The sequence below is a fragment of the Erythrolamprus reginae genome, chromosome 3 (genome assembly GCF_031021105.1).
Source record: "Erythrolamprus reginae isolate rEryReg1 chromosome 3, rEryReg1.hap1, whole genome shotgun sequence".
In the NCBI taxonomy this organism is placed as follows: Eukaryota; Metazoa; Chordata; class Lepidosauria; order Squamata; family Dipsadidae; genus Erythrolamprus; species Erythrolamprus reginae.
In genome coordinates, this window is record NC_091952.1 from 180,216,638 (window position 1) to 180,231,530 (window position 14,893).

General features: G+C 41.6%; 1 protein-coding gene across 1 annotated transcript in view; it reads right to left on the reverse strand.

Moving 5' to 3' along the window:
* JARID2 (jumonji and AT-rich interaction domain containing 2) overlaps positions 1 to 4,564 on the reverse strand; it is a 319,301-nt gene extending 314,737 nt beyond the window's left edge. The window contains exon 1 of the mRNA XM_070747321.1: positions 3,216 to 4,564. Coding sequence (XP_070603422.1) covers positions 3,216 to 3,260 — 45 coding nt within the window. The 5' untranslated portion in view covers positions 3,261 to 4,564. The remainder of the gene's footprint in view (positions 1 to 3,215) is intronic.
* Positions 4,565 to 14,893: the final 10,329 nt, after the last annotated feature.

The following is a 14,893-nucleotide window of genomic DNA, read 5'->3' on the forward strand; positions in this document are numbered from 1 at the left end:
TTTCTAGTAAAATTAATTGGATTTTTAGATTTGTACATTGTATATTGTTTGCTATGTTGTGAGCCACCCCGAGTCCTCGGAGAGGGGTGGCATACAAATCCAATAAATAAATAAATAAAATAAATATAACCCCTTCTGCAGGGTACCAGGGGGGGGGAAATAGAGAGAGAAGCTCATTTTTAAGTAGCAGAATATGCAAGGGCACAGTGAAATGTGTCGACTCTGTTTTTGCAAACCAACTGGGGCATACAGAAAGGCAATCATCTTTCTTCCTTTACGAAAAAAAAAGGTTCCTTCCATGGGGAAGGTGCCTGCAAAAAGAGGAAGCAGTTTAACCTGAGCAGGTCAGCCAGCCAAAAAGGGCACCCACTATTCCCGCCATGGGAAGGCGAGGGGGCCAAGAGGTAGAAGGGAGCACACCAAAGGTTATGCGAAATACACTGCTCAAAAAAAAATAAAGGGAACACTTAAATAACACAATATAACTCCAAGTAAATCAAACTTCTGTGAAATCAAACTACTGGCCACTTAGGAAGCAACACTGACTGACAATCAATTTCACGTGCGGTTGTGCACATTCAACTTTGTACAGAACAAAGTATTCAATGAGAATATTTCATTCATTCAGATCTAGGATGTGTTATTTGAGTGTTCCCTTTATTTTTTTGAGCAGTATAATTACTACACATAGAATCACAGAAAAAGACCACTATTTCCTGTATTTTATCTTAGGATGGATATATGTTTATCCCAAGCATGTTTAAATTCAGTTACTGTGGATTTACCAACCACGTCTGCTGGAAGTTTGTTCCAAGCATCTACTACTCTTTCAGTAAAATATTTTCTCGTGTTCTGATCTTTCCCCCAACTAACCTCAGATCATGTGCCCCCTTGTGTTCTTGTGTTCACTTCCCTATTAAAAACACGTCTCTCCTCAACTTTATTTAACCCTTTAACATATTTAAATGCTTCAATCATGTCCCCCCCTTTCCCTTCTGTCCTCCAGACTAGTGTTTCCCAATCTTGGCAACTTGGAAGATATCTGGACTTCAACTCCCAGAATTCCCCAGCCAGCATTCGCTGGCTGGGTAATTCTGGGAGTTGAAGTCCAAATATCTTCAAGTTGCCAAGGTTGGGAAACACTGCTCCAGACTATACAGATTAAGTTCATTAAGTCTTTCCTGATACGTTTTATGCTGAAGACCTTCCACCATTTTTGTAGCCCGTCTTTGAACCCGTTCAATTTTATCCATATCTTTTTGTAGGTGAGGTCTCCAGAACTGAACACAGTATTCCAAAACACCTGTCAGCCTAGCTAGCTAGAGGCCTAATCGGCACCGTGCTGCACCGCCGCTTCCTTTCTTCAAACAGGTAGCCCCTTTTCACACCCCGTTTCTCTCCCCCTCACGCTCACACACAGTACCCAGTCTACACGGCCCGCCTCGGAGCGTGACGTCACAGGAGGATGGGCGGAGATTTGGGAACTTGAGACTTCAAGATTCCATCGCGGCCAGCCAGGCCCTTCCTTTTGTGACGTCAGAAGATCAACAAAAACTTGGCCCCGACTAAATGGCCCGGAACCAAGCAACTCGCGTTGACATTCCGCTTTAACCTGTTGCTGGCGCTGTGCGGGAGAGATGCATTCAAACCACCGCACGTAGTTTTTTAGTGCAAAGCGGCGGGAGGGTCCAAAATAAAGCAGCCATTACTTGGCGATCGCCAGTCACCGCAATGGCAGAAACGGGGGCCGCCTAATTCGCAACCGCCGCCCCCCTCCCCGCCTATTATTTTTTTCCCCCAACTTGACGAACTTGTACGAACGCCGAAGGTGTGATTTTACTCCTCCACTAAAGATCCGGAGTCACGTCAGAAGAGTGACATCCCTTCTGATTTTTTCCCCCACCCTTCAGTAAACTGCGGGAGCAGAGTTGCATTGTTCACTCGTGCAGACCTAGAATAGCTGAAGACAGGTTTTTGGCGTGTGTGTTGTGTGTGTGTGTATTTTAACGCTCCAGATTCCCCACCCCCTTTTCTGCTTTGTTTCACTACACGGGAACCATGCGCAGCCAACATGTTTCCTAGATTTTCTACATAAACACTCTCAAAATACTTTCAAGTACCCTACTTTGGAATCGCAATTCCTCTGCAATGCGGTCCTATTTTTAATTCAGACTCTGGTGGAGAAAAAAAAAAGCTTGAAATTCCCTTTTTATTAGCCGGCCTCGCTTTTCTCCCAAATTCGTTTCAAAACTGCTCAAATAGTCCATTATGACTTTATGAAGTCTTTATTGAAAACAAAGAGGAAGGGTTGAGAAAACGAGCCATCCCTATTGCCTCACAAGAGAATACAAGAGAATCCCTAAGAGGCCTCACAAGAGAATACAACTTTGTGTCAGTTGTAACAGTTTCGTTTAACACCTGCCTATTTTTATTCAATATTTCGAGTCTTTTTTTTAAAAGTATATTAGTTTAGACTACTCTGTTGCTACAAACTTGGTTAATTTGCCATCCCAATCAAAATCATATGTGGAACAAACTCAACATGGTAACAATTTCTGTAGGGTTATAAGATCATATGTTTTTGATTTTTAATATACCATTTTTACGCTTAAATGTATTTCTCTAGAAGCATAAAAATCAGTCAAATGCAGAGCCATTTTTGCTACCAACATCACCAATGCTACCAGGCCTTGCAAGTACATTTCTAGTAACATGATGCCCAACTGGTTTGGTTTCTGCTGCAAACCCAGTAAAGCAAACGACCATACAGTCTAGAGTTGATAGATTAAACATTAAATCGGCGAAACCACACATTAAATTTCAAGTTTACTCTATCATCGAATGGGTAAGATGCTTCCTCAAACCCCTTGCATAGGTTACAACAATGTGATTATTTGCATACAAAGTGAAATCTGCTTGAAAAAGCAGTTTAGCTGCATTATCAATAGCAACCCCGTGTCTTTCATCTTTTAAAACTCCATTATGACTGTGTAATTTGCGATCAATACATTTATTCACTTGAGGTATCTCGACCCGAATCTCATTTCTAAACCAGCTTTTTTTTTTCAAATAAAAGAGCTTTTGAATTTCACCTCCATTCCCAACGAATGGAATAGACAACATTTCTAGGCATTCTTTAAAGCCATCGTTAACTTGACATTCACGGACATTTCCAGAAACCAACGAAACAAACGGTATAAGGTACAACCACTTACATATTTCTTTTGAATTATATTCCTCTTGGGTCTTTCTTTGCTCATTCTGATATCCGGATTCTGATTGCAAATGGGGACAATTGCTTCATGAATTAAAAGCCGCAACCGATTTTGAGAGGGGGGGATCCTTTTTTGTTTGTTTGTTTGCTTGCTTCTTGTTTATAGTGGTTTCTTGTAATCCGATTTTCTTCGCACACAATGCAATCCCTCCGTGCAATAAATCCAAAATAGGTTGGGTTGCGAGGTCAAACAGAAGGGGAAGAAAAAAAAGCCAAATCCAAAGCAAACCACCACCAGCACCAGCACCACACACAAAAAAATCACTTTAGAGAAACATTCATCGTGGAAATTTTACACCCTATACACAAAAAAGACACCCTTCTTGTGTGTCCCCGCTCCTTTTCTCTTTTGCAAGCCACCAAAAGCGATCCGTAGGCCTGGAGTGTCCGAGATGTAGTTTACATCTTGAAAAAGACGGGAGAGAGGATTAAAAGGGCAAAAAAAATTTCCCCCTTGTAATGTTGGAAGTCACGTTTCAAGTGCTGCAGCAGACAACTCGAGCAGCAGCGGAGGCTGCACACATTGATTATACGAGTCGCCTCTTCTTCAGTTCCCACACACACACACACGTATATACCGAGACAAACAGAGACAACTAATCAGGGCGGCTTTCCAGCAGCAACTTTAAGTGGCCCAATTCCTTAAAAAATACGATGTTAGGAAGAGAGGCAGGCAGACAAACGGGAGGGGGGGAGGAAAGGGGGGTAAAGGAGGACTTAGGGCTTCGCCTCAATTCTTAACGTGATGCCAGCCGCAAAAAAAGAGAGAGAGGGAGAGAGATCACTCTCTATGCATCTCCGCAGCTCCAACCCCCAAAGATCCCGGTGCAGCTGCAGCTTAAGGAACCCAGGGCAGCCTTAATCTTCTTTCGCCCCGGCACACGCACTCCCGGTGGCTGCCCCAGCCGGAGGCACCAAGTCCAGCTCCCGGAGCCCGGCGAGGAATCCTGACGAAAGAATTGGAGGACAATCCCTGCGTCCACGACACGCTCTGTCGCCAGCTCTTCTCCTTTTCTGTGTCTGCAAAGCTCTTTAATTGTCCTCCCTTGCCCTCCTCTCCCCCCCTTGCCTGGCGAGCAAAACGCAGCTTCGTCCGGCTACATCTCCCGCTCTCTTTGAGGGCAAAAGGCAGGCGGGAGGGCGGGAGGGCGAGTGAGCGGGCTACCCTGCGGACTCAACCTCGCCTGCAAGCAGGAAGAAGAGAAAGGAGCAAGCTTCGCGCCGCGGTTAAAGAACCGTCCTCGCTCTCCGGGAAAGTTGCAGCCAGCCTCAGACAAAATGGCTTACAATGAAACTACAGATCCCAAGCTGCCCAAGGCGCGCAGCTGCAGGAGCGGCGCTCCGATTGGACGCCGGGATTGTCCTCGAGGCACCTTTCTTCCACCTGCCCCGCCCCTTTGAGGGGGGGAGAGGAGGAGGTTGCCATCCTGGGCTTCGGCGGAGGCAGTTTTTTTTTTTTTTTTTGCGCCAGCCTTGTCAGCGCGTTCGTTCGTGCGTTTGCGGCAGCAGCGATGCCTCAACGCTTCGAGGGGGGGGGGGGGGTTGCGGGAGAGAAGAGTCGGGCCGACTTTTGTGCCCCCCCCCTCCGTCGCCTACTGCTGTTTATGTGCGATTCAGGAGGAAAAAATGGATCCTCTTTGGTGAAAAAAAATTATAAGGGGGGGGGAGCTCGCCGGCATAGCGGAGCCTCGCGTTTAAAGGGAGCCATTTGCAGGAGATGGGATTGACATTTACCTGTGGCTGTGGAAAGGGGCGTGAGGGTTTTCTTCCTCATTTGGCATAGATGGTGGGTTAGGTAGATCTTTCTGTTTATTTTATTTATTTCTTTTGTCAAGGACATATTGGAGGTATATAAAGATACAATAATATTCATATACATGATACTAGTATCAAGAAAAAAAATAAGAAGAAACATTAGATATAATAATATTCATATAGTACATGATACTAGTAAAAAATATTATCGTTGAAAGGAAAGCGGGGTGGAAACCAAGGGCAAAAATGGTGCAAATAGCCAATGAAAGAGGTCTCCCCGTTTATTATTATTATTATTATTATTATTATTATTATTATTATTATTATTATTATTAGGAGAGAGCAAGAAGAAGATTCCCATGAGTGTTGGATGTGCCTCCAATTCAGACTAATAATAATAATAATAACAACAATAAAAATAATAATAATAATAATAATAAATTTGTATGCCGCCCCTCTCCGAGGACTTGGGGCGGCTCACAACAATAATAAAATACAATAAACGGATGCAAATCTAATATTAGTAAAAGCTAGAATTAAAACCCCTTAATATTAAAAAAACAATACTACACAATCATACCATTCTCAAGTACTATAATCAGCAGAGGGGGGGATCAGTCCCCCCATGCCTGGCGACATAAATGGAATATTTGTAATCTGAATATACATAAGCGATAGCATTTAGATTTATATACCGCTTCCCAGTGCTTCACAACCCTCTCTAAGTGGTTTACAAAGAACTCCATCAATCTGGGTCCTCATTTGACTAACCTGGGAAGGATGGAAGGCTGAGTCAATCTTGAGCCTACTGAGATTCGACCTGCCAAACTGCTGGCAGCTGGTGATCAGCAGAAGTAGCTTGCAGTACTGCACTCTTAACCACTGCACCACCGAGGCTACATGTTATGGGCTCGGGACTAAGCTCTGCCTCCTCCCTCCTGTGCAAAGGCACTTACTCTCAAGTAGGAGCTGCTGGGGTCAAGCATCTAATTGGAGCAGAATTGAGTGGGAGAAAACGGATTGTAAGAGAAGATCAGGACGGGAAAGGAGCGTCTCTTAGGCCTTTTTTTTTTCTTCCTTTGAAAAGCTTGGATTCGTTAATTTTGTAACAAGGGCATCTGTAAAAAAATTGTAATAATTTAGGTAAATTCTAAACTGGGCAGAAAATACTTCCTTGCTCGTTGCTAGGCAGTCCTGCTCTGCTTTCCAGACAGTGTCACCTCAGGACAGTGAGCCTGGTTTGTCGAAAACTTGCTGAACATGTCTCCAAGGTATTTTAAGGTCATTTCCCTCCCCCTGTCCTTGCTAATACTGGAGGGAAAAACGGCTGCACCAGATTACTTTTTAGCCTGTATATAGCACCAGCCATTCCCTGGTGGGAAAGGGCATATTATAATGACGTTACTTACATGTAATTTCTCTTAAGCATTTTCTCTGTTATACTGCCAGATTTAACATGTTGCAAAATAGCAGACTCTTGATTAAAAATAAACAAATAGCAGGGTTCTTAAAAGCAAAGATATTTTAATACATGCAACAGAATTTAGTAAGGAAATAATTATAGACTCTTCCCTTTTTTTTGCAACAGTGGTAAATTCTATCTTTGTGCACCAGTTAATTTTTATTTATAGGTCATGTTCAGTTAAATCCTGTGTCCCAATTCTTTCTCTCTGGTCAATAAAGTAAACAATTGTTTTAATCTCCCTGGCTGAATTCAATGGGACTTAATACAAGAACATTTTGGAAGACTTACATCATACTATTAAAACAGCTACAGCCTGTTAAATATGTAATTTATTTCTCTTTAAAGAAATAAATCAAGAGTGAGGGAACTGCTGGCTTTACAAATGTTGATGAACTGTAATCCAGCATCTCCAAGTATCATAGTCAATGGTGACAGATGCTAAAAAGTATAATTCAGATTTCTATCCCTGAAAAAAATGTTCAAAACCAAGTATTAAATCTTTCAAGTAAATGAATGTAGCCAAGAGAAATAACAGCCCTGGTGAGTGTATCTCCCATCTTGAAGATCCAAAATGTTGGGTGTGTTCAATTCTTCACAGAACTGAGCTTCAAGGATTATACATGGTCTTTCCATATATTTTCCATGAAAGTTGACTTATGTTTGAGGGACAGAAAAGCAGTGATAACTGATTCTTATAAATCATAATCTAAAAGTCATACTAAAACTTATACATGTTTAAAGTATTCTTATAAATTTTAATCAGAATAGAGCTGGAAGGGACCTTGGAGGTCTTCTAGTCCAACCCTTGCTCAAGCAGAAGATTCTATACCAGGGGTGGGCAGCAGGCAGGATGGGGTGGAACACAGTTCACCAATGGAAATTAATTTATTTATTTATTGGATTTGTATGCTGCCCCTTTCCGAGGACTCGGGGTGGCTCACAACATAAATGAAGCTGTGTGCCTAGCTCCAGCTGACCATCCCACACTCCCATTCTCCTCCTCGGAAAGCTGCAGGGAGACCAGCACCATCAGTAGTTGCAGGGGGGCCATTTCCTCCCCCCTCTTTTCTCAACAGCTAATTGGCCCCGTTTGCCTAGCTACCCAGCCTGAGGCAGGGAGTGATCCAGGACAGGAAGGAGAGTTCAGGAAATGCAGTCTGCATTGGTTGCCAATCAGTTTCCGGTCACAATTCAAAGTGTTGGTTATGACCTATAAAGCCCTTCATGGCACTGGACCAGATTACCTCAGGGACCGCCTTCTGCTGCATGAATCCCAGCGACCGGTTAGGTCCCACAGAGTGGATCTTCTCCGGGTCCCGTCAACTAAGCAACGTCGCCGGGACCCAGGGGAAGAGCCTTCTCTGTGGCGGCCCCGGCCCTCTGGAACCAACTCCCCCCAGAGATTAGAACTGCCCCCACCCTCCTTGCCTTTCGTAAAACCCACCTCTGCCGCCAGGCATGGGGGAATTGAGATCCTCTTTTCCCCTAGGCCTTTACAATTCTGTGCATGGTATGTATGTATGTATGTTTGGTTTTTATATTAATGGATTTTTAATCATTTCTAATACCAAATTACTATTGTACACTGTTTTATTGTTGCTGTTAGCCACCCCGAGTCTCCGGAGAGGGGCGGCATACAAATCCAATAAATGAATGAATGAATGAATGAATGAATAAATAAATAAATAAATAAATAGCAAATTGTCACCCCAGAGAGCAACACTGGTGAGGTTGTAAGTCGAGGACTTAACAGTTCACTTGAACGATGATGATCGTTCAAGCCACTCCCACCTGGTCACATGGCCGGCAAGCCACTCCTACCCAGTCGCATGGTCATCCAGCCACACCCACATAATAAGCCACACCCACAGTGTGGCAGTAAAAAATTACTGTTATATACCCATGATGGCAAACCTATGGCATGCACACCACAGGTGGCACACAGAGCCATATCAGAGAGCACATGAAACATTACGCTATGTCAGCTCCAGCACGCATATACACGCTGGCCAGTTGATTTTCAGCCTTGGGGAAGGCCGTTTCACCCTCCAGACGCTTCAGGCAAGCTTCCCTAAAGCCCAAAGTGCAAAAAAAAAAAACCCAACTGACAAACTGGAAGTTTGGAAAACACACTTCCGGTTTGCCCATTGTACTGCTTTTTGCACTCCGGAGGGTTCAAGGAAAGTTCTTGAAACCCCGGAGTTCAAAAAAACAGCCCAACGGACAAACCAGAAGTCCATTTTTCTGAACTTCCGGTTTGCCGGCTTGTGTGCATGTGCGGGGATGGGGGAGAATTGTGCACATGCGTGGAGGCAGCACAGACGGGGAGAGAAGGTGTGGTCACGTGCACGCGTGCTAGCACATTTTTGGCACGTGAACTAAACAAAGTTTGCCATCACTGTCCTTTCCCATTTCAGACAAGTGATTGTTCAGTCTCTTCTTAAAAACCTCCAGTGATGAAGCACCCACAACTTCAGAAGGCAAGTTGTTCCACTGGTTAATTATTCTCACTGTTGGAAGTTTCTCTTTAATTCCAGGTTGTTTCTCTCTTTGTCTCTTGTTCCCATCCATTGTTTCTCAATTAGCTGCAAAGGCTACCAAAATAGAAAACTAAGCTAACTGAAAACCCTTTTGGGGAAGATCTTGATTTGGAGTCTATAAAGAAAGAGCCAAGTGAACTTTTGTAGGGATAGAATTCCTCTACTTTAATTGTACTATGAAGTTGGTCTTGCCCTGTATCACTAGACTTCAGACAGAGGGCAGGCACCAACCAGGACTTCAAAGGGAGATCTTATCACATGGTTAATTCATAGAAAAACAGGCATTCCTTAAGGCATTAAAGGCCTTGACTAGTTGAGGGTTGAGCTTGGATTACTTCAGGATTTTAAGAGCTGTCCGTATTGTTAAAAGAAAGGCTCGTCAGACGCTGCTGATTTAATGAACAAATCCATACAAGCCTTATTCTCGACAATATGATGGTTTATCTTCTTCCAGAATTTTTCTTTTTCTTCCAGGTTTAGTTTTTACTCCTGGTTTTTCTTGATGTCGTCAATCAAAGTAGCAATGATTCTGATCCTTCTTACCCTTTTCACATGAGCCATGGCCAGCTTGGTCCTGCCATATACAGGTAGACCTCAATTTACAACAGTTCATTTAATGACCATTCAAAGTTATAACGGCACTGAAAAATGTGACTTATGACCGTTTTCCATACTTACGACCTTTGCAGCGTCCCCTTGATCATGTGATTAATTTTTTTTATGCCGTCCTTCTCCTTAGACTCAGGGTAGCTTACAACATGTCAGCAATAGCACTTTTTAACAGAGCCAGCATATTGCCCCCACAATCTGGGTCCTCATTTTACCCACCTTGTAAGGATGGAAGGTTGAGTCAACCTTGAGCTGGTGATGAGATTTGAACAGCTGACCTGCAGATCTAGCAGTCAGTTTTAGTGGCCTGCAGCACTGCACTCTACCCACTGCTGTCATTTATGACTGTCCCAGGAGTTATGTGATTACCTTTTGTGACCTCTGATAAGCAAAGTCAATGGGGGAACCGGATTCACTCAACAAGCAGGTTATTAGCTTATCAACTCCAGCGATTCACTTAGTAACTGTGGCAAGAAACTACTTCAAATTACTTAAAAATATTACTCACTTTAAAAAGTCTCACTTAACAACATAAAATTTGTAGTCATTTTCAATAAGTTCGCAACTCAATTGATTCAGACTCGTAACAATCATTTATTTATTTATTTTATTTGTTTGTTTGATTTGTCAAGTACATATTGGTGGTATACAAAGATATAATAATATTTATATACACGATATTGCTGTTACGTCATCCGTTCAAGTTTCTATTGTGTGATGATGATGATATTGTTCTTGAAGGAGCCTGTTCATGCACTAGTATGCCAGCAAGTTATTTATGCTGCAGGAATTAGTCCCAAATGGAGTCTAGCCAAATTGAAGCCTTGGGCCAATCTTGTCTGGTCACAGAAATGCATTGTATTCGGCCTGGTTAGCACCTGGAAGAGAGACTACCAGGAAATAGCAGGAATGTGAACTAAATTGGGAAGGGAAGATCACATCTATACTGTCGCTAAGGGAAATACACATGTAGCCAATTACTTGCTGGAAATCAAATTATAGACAAGGCTTCATGATTTTTTACTCTTAGGTTACTAACTGGGGTTGGTCGCTAGAAATTTATTTGCCTCAGAGAGCTATGGAGCAGTGAGAAAATCAAAGGAGGGAAAGCTATAGCCGTTTGTCCTGAAGAAAAGAATAAAATCACTCAAACAAACAAACAAAAAGTGATTTCTTGGCTGTGCTTAAAGAGCTGGTTGAATTCAAATCTTTGCTCTCAGCATATCTTCCCACACTTTAAAATTATGGGGGACCTTAAAAAGCTTTTGCATAGTATGGATTATATTATATGAATTGATACCTACCAGTGGTGAGTTCAGCCCAGTTCTGCGAAGCAATAGTTTATTTATTTATTTATTTTGTCCAATACACAATGAGGGTTTTAGTGGGTATATATCTATATACACATAGTAAAATACATGATGAAGGTTATAGAGGAGATACTCATAGTAAAATATATCTAAGAAATAATAGAAAAGAAGATAAAGTAATAGAACATATCAATGAAAGAATAGAAGAAGAGATATAGGAATAGAAGAAAGGTATAGGAGATATAGGAAAGCAATAGGACAGGGGACGGAAGGCACTCTAGTGCACTTGTACTCGCTCCTTACTGACCTCTTAGGAATCTGGATAGGTCAACCGTAGATAATCTAAGGGTAAAGGGTTGGGGGTTTGGGGATGACACTATAGTGGTAGCGGGAGGCTCCACCCACCCATCTGGGATGCTTTTGTGCATGCGCGTGAACTCTTAGCAATGGGATTTAAAACCAGCTACTACTACTTACCATATTAAAAATTAAAATTTACATATTTGTGGAATATCTATTGAATCATGTAAAAGTAACAATATTAAATCCATTTAATGTTAGCATACTCTAAATAAGATATTTTCCTGAAAGAACACTACATTTTTAACAAACAAAAAATAATGAGAAGACAGGAATATGTTTTTGTAGATATTTATTTATTTATTTATTTATTTATTTATTTATTTATTGGATTTGTATGCCGCCCCTCTCCAGAGACTCGGGGCGGCTAACAGCGACAATAAAACAGTGTACAATAGTAATTTGGTATTGATGATTAAAAATCAATTAATATAAAAACCAAACATACATACATACATACCATGCATAGAATTGTAAAGGCCTAGGGGGAAAGAGGATCTCAATTCCCCCATGCCTGGCGGCAGAGGTGGGTTTTAAGTTGTTTACGAAAGGCAAGGAGGGTGGGGGCAGTTTTAATCTCTGGGGGGAGTTGGTTCCAGAGGGCCGGGGCCGCCACAGAGAAGGCTCTTCCCCTGGGTCCCGCCAGGCGACATTGCTTAGTTGACGGGACCCGGAGAAGATCCACTCTGTGGGACCTAACTGGTCGCTGGGATTCGTGCAGCAGAAGGCGGTCCCTGAGGTAATATCTGGCAAATAATTTGGATTTTGTGGACCCCCAAGTGGCTCTTGGGGTCTCCAAACCACATTTTAAGAAACACTGCTCTTAGAGCAGTGTTTCCCAACCTTGGCAACTTGAAGATATCTGGACTTCAACTCCCAGAATTCCCCAGCCAGCGAATGCTGGCTGGGGGATTCTGGGAGTTGAAGTCCAAATATCTTCAAGTTGCCAAGGTTGGGAAACACTGTCTTAGAGGCTCTCTCCCAAATGGCATGAACGGAGCTTTCTCAGTTTCAGCATCTCAGTCTGTTTTGGTTCTTACAAGCAACGGGCCAGAACCATTTTATTTTCCCCCCTAGGATTTTTAATGTTATGAAACCATTTCACTGCATTTTAATCTAATCTTTAATCTGGTTGTCTGACATAAAGGGAACACTCTGTCAGGTTCCCTTTGGGTTTTCTTTGATTTTAATAGGGACTTAATTACAATTTTTCTGACTTGGCTACCAGAGTGCTACAATACTATAGCAGGGTTACAGTTCTCAGTGTTGCTGTGCAAAATATATCTTGATCCCAATTTTATAGTCTGAAAGAAACTGTTGCTCGCATTCTGTTTTCAAGAATGATCTGATCAGTATTCTAAGCATCTCTTGTCCTAATAAGCAGTCTTGGAAAAACAGCTCTCTTTTGATCAGCCATCCACATGAAGATTTTAATAAAACAAACAATTTAAGTAAAAGGCCTGATACATTCACCAAGCACTTGATATAAGCCAATTAAAGAGCCTAATTGTAGTAGGCCTCAAAAGGTGAGTTAGCAAATTTATTCTAATGAGGAAAATTTAGAAGAGAGGCAGGATGCATTCTTGCTGCTGGAAAGACAACGCACTCAGTCTTGAAATTTGATAAATCATCTAATCTGATTTATTTTTATTATTATTCAACATAACAAAAGGTGTTAAGTGAGCTGACTGGTGTGTCATTCATTCCACAGAGCTGAATCAACGGAGTTCCTGGCACATTGCAATCTACCCTGACAAGATTTTCAAGTTTTAAATGGTGTTGGAATAGAACTCCTTAATCAGAGCTATACATTTTTATTTATTTTTTATTTTATTTTATTCATTTGTCCAATACACAAATACATAGGAAGAAAAATAGACATGTGGTAATATATATAAGGGTAAAAGTGAACTTAGAGGAGAGGATATATGAAAGGAAGAGAATATATATGATAGGTGAAAGAAAGGAAAGACAATTGGACAGGGGACGAAAGGCACACCAGTGCACTTATGTACGCCCCTTACTGGCCTCTTAGGAACCTGGAGAGGTCAGTCGTGGATAGTCTAAGGGAGAAATGTTGGGGGTTAGGGGTTGACACAATTGAGTCCGGTAATGAGTTCCACGCTTCGATAATTGAGTCCGGTAATGAGTTGCACGCTTCGATTGCTGAAATCATATTTTTTACAGTCAAGTTTGGAGCAGTTCGTATTAAGTTTGAATCTGTTGCGTGCTCTTGTGTTGTTGCGGTTGAAGCTGAAGTAATCATTGACCGGTAGGACGTTGCAGCATATGATCTTTTGGGCAATACTCAAATCGTGTTTTAGGCGCCATAGTTCTAGGCTTTCTAGGCCCAGGATTGTTAGTCTATTTTCGTAGGATATTCTGTTTCGAGTGGAGGAGTGAAGGGCTCTTCTGGTGAAATATCTTTGGACGTTTTCAAGGGTGTTGATGTCTGAGATGTGGTATGGGTTCCAGACAGATGAGCAGTAGTCTAGGATGGGTCTGGCAAAAGTTTTGTAGGCTCTTGTGAGTAGCGTGAGATTGCCTGAGCAGAAACTGCGTAGGATCAGGTTAACAACTCTAGAAGCTTTTTTGGCGATATTGTTGCAGTGGGCTTTAGCACTTAGGTCATTTGATATTAGTATTCCAAGGTCTTTTACTGAGTGTGGGTTAGCAGTGAGATATTGTTTATTCAGTTCGTATGTGCGGTTATGATTCTTTTTGCCGATGTGGAGGGTAGAGCATTTGTTGGTTGATATTTGAAGTTGCCAGGTGTTAGACCAGTCTGAGACAAAGTCCAGGTCTTTTTGGAGAGTGAGTGTGTTATCAGTGGTGTTGAAAAGTTTCACATCGTCAGCAAAAAGAACACAGTTGCTTTCGATATGGTCACAGAGGTCATTGATGTAGAGAATGAAGAGAGTAGGACCTAGTACGCATTGCGAACAAACTGCAAAAATATTAATAAACAATGATATGACTGTGAAAATAGACATCAAAAAGAGGTACACCAATGTTGCTCATTAGCCTCATTAATCTTTATATTAATCCTGGAAAGTTTGCTGAAAAAAGTAAGAACTATGCATGAGATAAAGGAGTTGAAAATCAGGAAGGAGGAATATAAACTCCAAGCTCTCGCAGAAGATATGACATTTATTGTTGAAGATCCCTTGGATACTGGCCTGATCCTAATTAAGGAAATTGAAAAATTTGGAAATGCTGCTGGGTTAAAAATTAATAAGGAAAAAACTAAAATAATAACAAAAAATATGATATCGAAACAAAATACTAAATTGGAGAAGTTATTAGGTATAAAGACTGTTTTAAAAGTTAAATATCTATGATTATGGCTTTCTGTGAAATGTAGTTCCTTAAAGAAGGACAATTATGAAAAGCTAATTCACAACATAAGTAAGGATCTTGATGGATGGGCAAAACTTCAATTATTGCTTATGGGCAAAATCGCAGCACTTAAAATGAACATCATATACCCAAGGTGTTATTCCTATTTCAGGTTGCTCCAATAAAATTGAACAAAGCCTTTTTTATTAGTCCAAATAAAGTTATCCATAAATTTATATGG